The 12665-nt window shown below is 42.4% G+C and overlaps 1 protein-coding gene across 9 annotated transcripts in view; it reads left to right on the forward strand.

Moving 5' to 3' along the window:
- The window catches only part of kynu (kynureninase), a 101049-nt gene that overhangs the window by 68458 nt on the left and 19926 nt on the right, over positions 1–12665 (forward strand). For all 9 annotated transcript variants that reach the window (XR_009804574.1, XM_061889024.1, XM_061889023.1 and 6 more), the window contains 8 exons: positions 3356–3532; positions 3606–3726; positions 3810–3892; positions 6035–6096; positions 6178–6249; positions 6353–6427; positions 12185–12331; positions 12403–12501. Coding sequence is in view for 8 of the 9 variants with exons in the window: in XM_061889024.1 (XP_061745008.1) it covers positions 3356–3532; positions 3606–3726; positions 3810–3892; positions 6035–6096; positions 6178–6249; positions 6353–6427; positions 12185–12331; positions 12403–12501 (836 nt within the window). In the remaining variant the exon portion in view is untranslated. The remainder of the gene's footprint in view (positions 1–3355; positions 3533–3605; positions 3727–3809; positions 3893–6034; positions 6097–6177; positions 6250–6352; positions 6428–12184; positions 12332–12402; positions 12502–12665) is intronic.

The following is a 12665-nucleotide window of genomic DNA, read 5'->3' on the forward strand; positions in this document are numbered from 1 at the left end:
AATACTACAACAAAATATGACTGTAAGTTCATAAAGTGTGAAAAGAAATACAACAATGCAATATTCAGTGTTGACAGCTAGATTTTTTGTGGACATGTTCCATAAATATTGATGTTAAAGTTGTGAAGAAATGTTTAGAATGAAGTTCTTGAATCCAGATGGATCTCTATTACAATCCCCAAAGAGGGAACTTTAAGTTGATGAGTACTTCTATGTGTAGAAATATTTATTTATAATTGAATCACTTGTTTATTTTTCAACAAGTTTTTAGTTATTTTTATATCTTTTTTTCCAAATAGTTCAAGAAAGACCACTACAAATGAGCGATATTTTGCACTGTTATACAATTTAATAAATCATAAACTCATGACATAGTGCTGTATTTTACTTCTTTATCTCTTTTTTGCAACAAAAAGTCCTTTAATCTGATTAGGGGGTACTTGAATTAAAAAAAATGTTCACATCACTGAAAAAAGGTTGAGAACCTCTGCTCTAGCAGGTGACTTTTCAAATGTTGTTACAAATTAGCAGTAATGCTACTTTTTGTAGCAACGCTTTTGCCCCACACTTGACATATTACTGTTATCAATGTGGAATGCACTCCCAACAGGTGTCAAAGTTAGTGCATCTCTATCCTCCTTCAAAACCGCTCTAAAACAACACCTCCAGGCAACTTCAAGCCTTTACTAATACCCTCCTCCATTCACATCCCATCTCCCCGGACTGTAAATAACCTAATGTAAATAATCAAATGTACTTCTAATGTATATACTTGTTCTTATGCTATCTGAACTCACTATGTTCTCTGCTGGCTGTACATATCCTACTAAATAAGACCTACACTGTTTCAAAGTCCATTTCTCCGTTGATGCAATTGTTGATGACTGAAGTACTGATATCAACCAAAGCTCCTCATCCCACCCCTCGGGTTGTAAATAATGTAAATAACTCAATGTACATACTATGATGATTAACTTGTGTGATGACTGTATTATGCTGATAGTATATATTTGTACCATGAATTGATTATAAACAAAGTGAAAAACTTATTGGGGTGTTACCATTTAGTGGTCAATTGTACGGAATATGTACTGAACTGTCCAATCTACTAATACAAGTTTCAAACAATCAATCAATCAAAATCTGTTCGACGTCTTCCCGCTTGAAGCCACACCACCGCCAGACGATGGACCTCGTGCTGTATTTCTTGGGAATTTCCTTCATTTGTTACCAGATTCGCACCTTCTTTCTCTCGTATTACCACTCACACCCCAGCTAGCGTTACCCATGCCGCTACCTCTCTGCTCCGCGAGGGCGTATACGTTTGTGACGTATGTAAAAAGATGCGCTTGTTTTATGTCTCTGTGAGAAGGAGAGACAGAAAAGAGTGATAAAAGCCTGTAGTGGAATGCCGGCAGCTAACAGCTACTGCGTGAGAATGTATACTCCGATATCACGATAGAGTCATTTTCTATATCGCACAGAGTATATCGATATATCACCCAGCCCTAGATCACTACTGAGGAGGCCACGTTGAAATTGTTGTGAGAATTGTATTTCTTACCTTCTTGAGACCTCCGAAAAAATGCCTACCTCTTGAGGACCACCCTTTCTAGATATATAAAGATTTGAAAAATTTGTTGGAATTTCACAAGAAAAAGGTCACAATTTCACAAAAATAATTAAGATTTCGGCAGTATTATAATAAGTCCTAATTTTACTCAACGCAAGTTAAAATTTCACCAAAAAAAGAAAACTTAACATTTATTTTATGACAAATGTCACCATTTTGCATTAAAAAGTAATAGTTTTATGAGAAAATATTGCAATATTATAGAAACAAAAATAAATTGAGGAAATTGTTCCCAATTTCACAAGAAACAAAGTCGACACATTGTGAGAAAAATACTGCTTTTAGCTTACTTATTTATGGAATTTTTAGTTTTTTAATTGTTTTTTAATCTTCATTATTTACTTCAAGTTATTACAGTATGTCCCTGGATACATATTTTTTTTTTTTTTTTATTTTGGCCAAAGGGGGAGCATTTCAATTTCTTACACACACTTGTTATTTCGTATGTTGACCAAAGGGGGAGCACTTTTAAAACCGACACACAGTCAATTTGAAAAATTCCTCCTTTTTGGGACCACCCTTATTTTGATGGATATCACCACCATTGCATACTCTATTAAATGCAATCGTTTTCCGTGTTGGGACCATGATTTATGTCATCACTTGTTCACCGGTCCTCATATGGAAGATACTTTTCCTTGTTGATTTCTCAAGAAGAGTAGAAATACAAGAACACACACACACACAAAATTGTATTTCTTACCTTCTTGAGACCTCCGAAAAATGCTTAACTCTTGAGGACCACCCTTTCTGGATATATAAAGATTTGAAACATTTGTTGGAATTTCACAAGAAAAAGGTCACAATTTTACAAAAATAACTAACATTTTGCCAGTATTATAATAAGTCTTAATTTTACTCAACGCAAGTTAAAATTTTACAAAAAAAAAAAACTGAACATTTATTTTATGACATATTTCACCGTTTTGCATTAAAAAGTAATCATTTTACATCAAAAAGTAATAGTTTTACGAGAAAATATTGCAATATTATAGAAACAAAAAGAAATTGAGGAAATTGTTCCCAATTTCACAAGAAACAAAGTCGACACATTGTGAGAAAAAGACTGCTTTTAGCTTACTTATTTATGGAATTTTTAGTTTTTTAATTGTTTTTTAATCTTCATTACTTACTTCAAGTTATTACAGTATGTCCCTATATACATATATATATATATATTTTTAATTTTGTTCAAAGGGGGCGCATTTCAATTTCTTACACACACTTGCTGTTTCATATGTTGACCAAAGGGGGAGCACTTTTAAAACCGACACACAGTCAATTTGAAAAATCCCTCCTTTTTGGGACCACCCTCATTTTGATAGATTTCACCACCATTGCATTCTCTATTAAATGCAATCGTTTTCCGTGTTGGGACCATGATTTATGTCATCACTTGTTCACCGGTCCTCATGTGGAAGATACTTTTCCTTGTTGATTTCTCAAGAAGTGTAGAAATACAAGAACACACACACACACACACAGAATTGTATTTCTTACCTTCTTGAGACCTCGGAAAAATGCCTACCTCTTGAGGACCACCCTTTCTAGATACATAAAGAATGTATTCTCCAATATCACGATAGAGTCATTTTCTATATCGCACAGAGTATATCGATATATCGCCCAGCCCTAGATCACTACTGAGGAGGCCACGTTGAAATTGTTGTGAGAGTGTTCCAGCTCAAAGAACAGACCATGTAACTTGCAAAGTCCTTCCAGAAGCAGCAATGGATCACTTCGCTGGCTTGACCGCGAGCGAAACTGTGGAGCGGATCGCTACTTTGCTGGGCTGTGCTCCGACATCTGAGAAGGTGGCCGCTTTCCTGGACGAGCACGACGAGCTGCGACACCTTAGGGAGAAGTTTCTGCTGCCTAAAATATCCGATTTACCTCCCTGTGAGTGGATCATCTCTGAGCACTAAGTCATCATTAACGTGTCTTTTCATGATGTTGTTGCGTCACCTCACAGCTGATTTGGCACTGGTGGATGGCGGCCAAGACTGCATCTACCTGGTGGGCAACTCTCTAGGACTGCAGCCCAAAACCACTAAGAAATACCTGGAGGAGGAGCTGGACAAGTGGGCCAAAATGTACCACAACTCATTGTTCTTGTTCTCATATGAAGGAAAACATTCGGTGTGGTAGACGTCTAATGGAAGTGTGTGTTTGTCAGAGGGGCGCACGGCCATACGGAGGGGTCACGGCCTTGGGCCTGGGCGGAGAACAACTTGGAGGCGCTCATGGCAAAAGTTGTCGGTAACAAAAAATGTTTTTTTTTTAAAACAACAATCAGGAATCCAGCACGGTGGTACAGGGGTTAGTGCGTCTGCCTCACAATACGAAGGTCCTGAGTAGTCCTGGGTTCAATCCCGGGCTCGGGATCTTTCTGTGTGGAGTTTGCATGTTCTCCCCGTGACTGCGTGGGTTCCCTCCGGGTACTCCACCTCCAAAGACATGCACCTGGGGATAGGCTCCTCCCACCTCCAAAGACATGCACCTGGGGATAGGCCCCTCCCACCTCCAAAGACATGAACCTGGGGATAGGCCACTCCCACCTCCAAAGACATGCACCTGGGGATAGGCCCCTCCCACCTCCAAAGACATGCACCTAGGGATAGGCCACTCCCACCTCCAAAGACATGCACCTTGGGTTAGGCCCCTCCCACCTCCAAATACATGCACCTGGGGATAGGCCCCTCCCACCTTCAAAGACACACACCTGGGGATAGGCTCCTTCCCACTCCAAAGACATGCACCTGGGGATAGGCCCCTCCCACCTCGAAAGACATGCACCTGGGGATAGGCTCCTTCCACCTCCAAAGATATGCACCTGGGGATAGGCCCCTCCCACCTTCAAAGACACACACCTGGGGATAGGCTCCTTCCCACTCCAAAGACATGCACCTGGGGTTAGGCTCCTCCCACCTCCAAAGACATGCACCTGGGGATAGGCCCCTCCCACCTCCAAAGACATGCACTTGGGGATAGGCTCCTCCCACTTCCAAAGTCATGCACCTGGGGATAGGCCCCTCCCACCTCCAAAGACATGCACCTGGGGATAGACCCCCTCCCACCTCCAAAGACAGGCACCTGAGGATAGGCCCCTCCCACCTCCAAAAACATGCACCTGAGGATAGGCCCCTCCCACCTCCAAAGACATGCACCTAGGGATAGGCCCCTCCCACCTCCAAAGACATGCACCTGGGGATAGGCCCCTCCCACCTCCAAAGACATGCACCTGGGGATAGGCCCCTCCCACCTCCAAAGACATGCACCTAGGGATAGGCCCCTCCCACCTCCAAATACATGCACCTGGGTATAGTTTCCTCCCACCTCCAAAGACATGCACCTGGGGATAGGCCCCTCCCACCTCCAAAGACATGCACCTGGGGATAGGCCCCTCCCACCTCCAAAGACATGCACCTGGGGATAGGCCCCTCCCACCTCCAAAGACATGCACCTGGGGATAGGCCCTTCTCACCTTCAAAGACACACACCTGGGGATAGGCTCCTTCCCACCTTCAAAGACACACACCTGGGGATAGGCTCCTTCCCACTCCAAAGACATGCACCTGGGGATAGGCCCCTCCCACCTCCAAAGACATGCACCTGGGGATAGGCTCCTCCCACCTCCAAAGCCATGCACCTGGGGATAGGCTCCTCCCACCTCCAAAGACATGCACCTGGGGATAGGCCCCTCCCACCTCCAAAGACATGCACCTGGGGATAGGCTCCTCCCACCTCCAAAGCCATGCACCTGGGGTTAGGCCCCTCCCACTTCCAAATACATGCACCTGGGGATAGGCTCCTCCCACTTCCAAAGACATGCACCTGGGGATAGGCCCCTCCCACCTCCAAAGACATGCACCTGGGCATAGGTCGATTGGCAACACTAAATTGGCCCTAGTGTGTGAATGTTGGTAAAAAAATATGGTACAAAGTTCAAATGACAACCGGATGTGACGTATACTTCCTGGTTTCGGTTTAGGCTGCGCCCTTTGAGTGTGACGTCATCCCCCTCAATAGCACCCCCGAATAGGTGATGGGTAAAAGCCACGCCCACTTCCAGGGCCATAAATCATTCTCAACCCTCCGCAGAACCCCGTTGGTTCCCCTCTTTTGGGTCATACAGTATCTTCTTCCATCCGTCATGTTCAACCCCCGACAGAAAATGAATATTTAAATCAAACCTAATCTAAATCTTCAATCTCAACGATTAGCAATTTAACAGTTGAGTATGAGAAAAAAATAGTGATACATTTTTCTGCATAACCGTTTTCATCTGACTCATTGGAACACGTTACTATCAAAAACCGCAGTTTGACTGTACATGAAGTATATCCAGAAAGTTCCGTGGCATTGTCTTGTGATGCACCTTGTTGGTATCATTTGTTTCAGGAGCGCTCCCAGAAGAGACCGCATTGATGAATGGGCTAACGGTGAACTTACACCTGCTTCTGGTGAGATCATCCAGCATTCGGGAAAAGCAGAAAAATGTTGTCAAAAATAGAAAAAGAAACTCCGTAACCTTTCTTTGCCAGCTTTCCTTCTACCAGCCCACAGCGGCACGGCACAAGATACTTCTGGAAGACAAAGCCTTCCCTTCGGATCACGTGAGTGACTTGGATCAAACGTTCAATTATGAATGCATCTGTTGGTGACGTGCGCAAGCGTCACGCTGTGAACTGAAATTTGCATATTATGTTGTCTCATCAGTTTGCAGCCGAGTCTCAAATCCGACTCAGAGGATTTGACCCCGACCAGAGCATGTTGCTGCTGGCACCCAGACCGGTATGTCCTGTAGAGGAGAATATATTCTTAGACAATTACTTTATTTCCAACACTTTTCTGAAAATTGTATTGTATAGACACAATGTCAGGTTCAAATCCCCGATGACATCTATTAAACAGACAAGAAGCAAGGAATCAAACAGGGACAGAATTCAATTTAGCTCAATGAGGAGAAATTTCTGGGCTGTACTCTTTGTACATTCTTCCACCACGCTCTGACAAGAGAATTCTATGCCTCTTCGTTTATTCGGACTTTCCATGATTACCCAGCATCAGCTGTTTCTAAAGGGAGGAGGGTCGTAAACTGCTGTTGCACTCAATCATAGACAGTACAAAAAAAAGGTGCCTGGAGGGGGGTCAGGTCCTGCTTTGTAGATCTCGGGTCAAGACAAGTCGCATCCCAATGTACACAGTGGAGTTTTACAAGCCTTTTCCTCGGTTCTGTCTGCTCGCCGGGAACTCATGGAAACACAAAGTTTTGTAATAACTTAGATACAATTATTCTTACACAATGTTTTGAGCTGGTTATTGGCAATAGAAAAGGGCAGAAACATGGTAAACATTGTAGAAAATATGGTCAAAATAAAGGGGAACTGCACGTTTTTTTTAATTTAATTTTGCCTGTCATTTACAATCCTACGGAGCTCCCAAAGGGACATGGATGTTTTGCCAGATCTCGCAATACCTTTTAGCCAGATCTGGTAATACCCTTTAGCCAGATCTCGCAATACTTTTTGCTAAATCTCACAATAGTTTTTGTGAGATCTCGCAAAAACAGCGATGGAGGAGCGGGAGCCTACCCATCATCTGTGCTGTGTTGTGGGACCATAATACAATTTTATGTCTTTATATGTTAGGCCAATACTAAAATAAAAATCAATAAACTTCTCCCACGGATGATGGGTAGGCTCCTCCATCGCTGTGTCTGTTTTACTTCCGGTTCACTGACATAGGAAAAAAAACTTTTGTGAAACCTCTCAAAAAAAGTATCGCGAGACCTCGCAAAAAAAAGTAAAGCGAGACCTTGCAAAAAAAGAGTATCGCGAGATCTCGCAAGAGTATCGTGAGATCCGCAAAAAAGCATTGCGAGATCTCGCAAAAAATTCTTGCGAGATCTGCAAAAAAGCATTGCGAAATCTCGCAAAAAAGTATCGCGAGATCTCACGAAAAAGCATCGCGAGCTCCGCAAAAAAGTATCGCAAAATCTCACAAGAGTATTGTGAGAGCCGCAAAAAAGCATCGCGAGATCTCGCAAAAAATTATTGCGAGATCCGCAAAAAAGCATTGCAAAATCTCGCAAAAAAGTATTGCGAGATCTCGCAAAAGAGTATCACGAGATCCGCAAAAAAGCATCGCAAGATCTCGCAAAAAATTATCGCTAGATCCGCAAACAGTATTGCGAGATCTCGCGATACTTTTTTGCGAGATCTCGCAAAGCAGTATTGCGAGATCTCGCAAAAAAAGAGTATTCAGAGATCTCGGAAGAGTATCGTGAGATCCGCAAAAAAGTATCGCGAGATGTCGCAAAAGAGTATCGCGAGATCCGCAAAAAAGCATCGTGAGATCCGCAAAAAAGTATCGCAAGATCTGGCAAAAAAGTATCGCAGGATCTCGCTAAAGAGTATCGCGACATCTCGCAAAAAAAGAGTATCCAGAGATCCCGCAAGAGTATCGCGATATCCGCAAAAAAGCATTGTGATATCTCGTAAAAAAATTATCGCGAGATCCGCAAAAAAGTATCGCAAGATCTCGCAAAAAAGTATCGCAGGATCTCGCTAAAGAGTATCGCGAGATCTCGCAAAAAAAGAGTATCCAGAGATCTCGCAAGAGTATCGCGATATCCGCAAAAAAGCATTGTGATATCTCGTAAAAAAATTATCGCGAGATCCGCAAAAAAGTATCGCAAGATCTCGCAAAAAAGTATCGCAGGATCTCGCTAAAAAGTATCGTGGGATCTCGCAAAAAGTATTGCGAGATCTCGCAAAAAAAGAGTATCCAGAGATCTCGGAAGAGTATCGTGAGATCCGCAAAAAAGTATCGCGAGATGTCGCAAAAGAGTATCGCGAGATCCGCAAAAAAGCATCGTGAGATCCGCAAAAAAGTATCGCAAGATCTGGCAAAAAAGTATCACAGGATCTCGCTAAAGAGTATCGCGACATCTCGCAAAAAAAGAGTATCCAGAGATCTCGCAAGAGTATCGCGATATCCGCAAAAAAGCATTGTGATATCTCGTAAAAAAATTATCGCGAGATCCGCAAAAAAGTATCGCAAGATCTCGCAAAAAAGTATCGCAGGATCTCGCTAAAGAGTATCGCGAGATCTCGCAAAAAAAGAGTATCCAGAGATCTCGCAAGAGTATCGCGATATCCGCAAAAAAGCATTGTGATATCTCGTAAAAAAATTATCGCGAGATCCGCAAAAAAGTATCGCAAGATCTCGCAAAAAAGTATCGCAGGATCTCGCTAAAAAGTATCGTGGGATCTCGCAAAAAGTATTGCGAGATCTCGCAAAAAAAGAGTATCCAGAGATCTCGCAAGAGTATCGCGAGATCCGCAAAAAAGTATTGCGAGATCTCGCAAAAGAGTATCGCGCGATCCGCAAAAAAGCATCGCAAGACTTCGCAAAAAATTATCAGGAGATCCGCAAAAAAGTATCACGAGATCTCGCAAAAAAAGAGTATCCAGAGATCTCGCAAGAGTATCGCGAGATCCGCAAAAAAGCATCGCAAGACTCAGCAAAAAATTATTGCTAATCGCGAGATCTCGCAAAAGAGTATAGCAAGATCCGCAAAAAAGCATCGCAAGACTTCGCAAAAAATTATCGCGAGTTCAGCAAAAAATTATCGCGAGATCTCGCAAAAAAGTATCGCGAGATCTCGCAAAAGAGTATCACAAGATCTCGCAAAAAAAGAGTATCCAGAGATCTCGCAAGAGTATCGCGAGATCCGCAAAAAAGCATTGTGAGATCTCGTAAAAAATTATCGCGAGATCCGCAAAAAAGTATCGCGAAATCTCACAAGAGTATCGTGAGATTCGCAAAAAAGCATCGCGAGATCTCGCAAAAGAGTATCGCGAGATCTCGCAAAAATAGAGTATCCAGAGATCTCGCAAGAGTATCGCGATATCCGCAAAAAAGCATCGTGAGATCTCGTAAAAAATTATCACGAGATCCGCAAAAAAGTATCGCGAGATCACGCAAAAGAGTATCGCGAGATCCGCAAAAAAGCATCGCAAGACTTCGCAAAAAATTATCGCGAGATCTCGCAAAAAAGTATCGTGAGATCTCGCAAAAGAGTATTGCGAGATCTCGCAAAAAAAGAGTATCCAGAGATCTCGCAAGAGTATCGCGAGATCCGCAAAAAAGCATTGTGAGATCTCGTAAAAAATTATCGCGAGATCCGCAAAAAAGTATCGCGAAATCTCACAAGAGTATCGTGAGATTCGCAAAAAAGCATCGCGAGATCTCGCAAAAGAGTATCGCGAGATCTCGCAAAAAAAGAGTATCCAGAGATCTCGCAAGAGTATCGCGAGATCCGCAAAAAAGCATTGTGAGATCTCGTAAAAAAATTATCGCGAGATCCGCAAAAAAGTATCGCAACATCTCGCAAAAAAGTATCGCAGGATCTCGCTAAAAAGTATCGCGGAATCTCGCAAAAAAGTATCTAGAGATCTCGCAAGAGTATTGCAAGATCCGCAAAAAAGCATTGTGAGATCTCGTAAAAATTTTTCGCGAGATCCGCAAAAAAGTATCGCAAGATCTCCCCAAAAAGTATCGCAGGATCTCGCTAAAAAGTATCACTAGACCTTGCAAAAAAAGTATCGTGGGATCCCGCAAAAGTGCAGTTCCCTTTTTAACCACAAGTTGATTTTTCATGTCAAATAGCAATGCAAAGTTTTAATTTGACAAAGTTTTTGCTTTTTCTCAGACACACACAATGGAGGTCTGGATGAATTTTTGCCTCATTCTTGTGAGAATACTGCGTGTGACTAAAGCATTAAAAGGTGAATTTATCCAGAACTAGCTGCAGTATGTTCCTACCATACCAACTTTATTTATGAAGCCCTTTAAAAACAAGCACAAAGTACAGTACACCACATAGAAATAGAGGCAGAGGACAGACTAAAATATAACATTTAAAACAGAAGTAAAATACACATTGAGGAAGTAAATCCAAATTACCCAAAGAACAATTTGTTTGAAAAAAAGCAGTTAAAAACAGTTAAAAAAGTTAAGTCTCATGCTGGGTTAAAAGCCAGTGAATAAAATTGGGTTTTAAGAAGGGTCTTAAAAGGGTCTGTCTCACATGGAGAGAGAGATGGTTCCAGAGATTGTTCAAACACCAACCAGGTAGCATCTGTTAGCAGATGATACTGTATCATCTCTTTCTCTTTCAGATTCATCAGGTCTTCAGCATTCTTCACTCACACGGCATACTTGCCAACCTTGAGACCTCCGATTTCGGGAGGTGGGGGTGTGTTAGGGGGCGTGGTTAAGAGGGGAGGAGTACATTTACAGCTAGAAAAGGGCAGATTGGATTTTAACCTATTTAAAACATGACATCAAAAATAAATATTAATTATGAGAAATCATAAAGATGATCAGTGTTTCCGCAAAGATAAATATCATTAATTATTAATATTAACATAGAGTTAAAGGTAAATTGAGCAAATTGGCAATTTCTGGCGATTTATTTAAGTGTGTATCAAACTGGTAGCCCTTCGCATTAATCAGTACCCAAGAAGTAGCTCTTGGTTTCAAAAAGGTTGGTGAGCCCTACCGTAAATGTTTTTGTCACATATGCATGTACAGTAGATGGCAGTATTGTGTTGTGCTTGTAGCGTGAAAGCAAGACAACTTCGTGTATCGTTGACACACAAAAACGTGTGCGTCCTTTATTCTTTTAGAACAAACCAGAATGAAACTTAAACACTCAAAATGGCGGGAACAACAAACCTCCACCTTTGGGAGAATCTCCTGACGGCCACTTAAAGGGGCCGCGCCGAATTACCTGCAACGGAACAACATTGTCATGTGCACAATCGAACAGTACAGTGAATAATAACAATAAGGTCAAGCACTAGGTGTGGCGAATTATCTCCGTAAATCAACCGCTACAATTGTCCTGTTTAAGAGTGTCACAACATTGCTGTTTACGGCAGACGAACTGCTTTACGGTAGACGAAAACGTGACTGCTGTTGTTGTGTGTTGTTACCGCGCTGGGAGGACGTTATTGAAACTGCCTAGAAATAAACCCACATAAGAAACTAAGAACTCGCCCTCGATCATTCTACAGTTGTAACTGTTTATATCGTAGGAAAACAGGCTGTCCTCACTCAGGTCCGCGTGGAGCTGGAGGGGGCGTGGCCTCCAGCTCCGCCTGAATTTCGGGAGATTTTCGGGAGAAAATTTGTCCCGGGAGGTTTTCGGGAGAGGCGCTGAATTTTGGGAGTCTCCCGGACAATCAAGTATGAAGTGAGGGATGAGGCAAAAACTTATCCAGACCCACTTAACCTTATTAATTTTTTTTAATTGTAATATTACTATTGTACTATATGACAATGTTGTATTAGAGATGCTAATCCTGTAGGTGAGGTCTGTTGTGTTCAGAATCAATGAAACGAGACTAAATTGGTGTGATCCCCGGTTTTATACTGTCTTGTGTCATGTGACACAAGCTTCAAAATGTTAACTGGACATATTTGTGTTTCTTGTCAAAGACGCAACTCAACCTGTTCTTAACCTTCTTGTGCTACGAGGGGGAGGAGACTCTGCGTACAGAAGACATCCTCGACGTGATCGAGACGGAGGGCGCCGCCATCGCCGTGGTGATGCTCAGCGGTGTTCAGTACTACACGGGTCAGCTGTTCGACATGGCTGCCATCACCAAGGCTGCTCACAAGCAGGTGTGCTTACTTGTTTCGACATGTTTCGATCTGGACAGACGGCCACGAAGTCAGTTTTGTTTGTGGATCAGGGCTGTTTGGCGGGCTTCGATCTCGCCCATGCGGCAGGGAACGTCGAGCTGAAACTACACGACTGGGGAGTGGACTTTGCCTGCTGGTGCACGTATAAGGTAAGGAACACACACACACACGCACGCAATTGTATTTGTTACCTTCTTGAGACCTCTTGAGGACCACCCTTTCTAGATATATAAAGATTGGAAAAATGAGTTAGAATTTCACAAGAAAAAGGGCACAATTTCAAAAAAATAACTTATATTTTGGCAGTATTATA

Source organism: Nerophis ophidion, linkage group LG27 (assembly GCF_033978795.1).
Source record: "Nerophis ophidion isolate RoL-2023_Sa linkage group LG27, RoL_Noph_v1.0, whole genome shotgun sequence".
NCBI classification, from domain to species: Eukaryota; Metazoa; Chordata; class Actinopteri; order Syngnathiformes; family Syngnathidae; genus Nerophis; species Nerophis ophidion.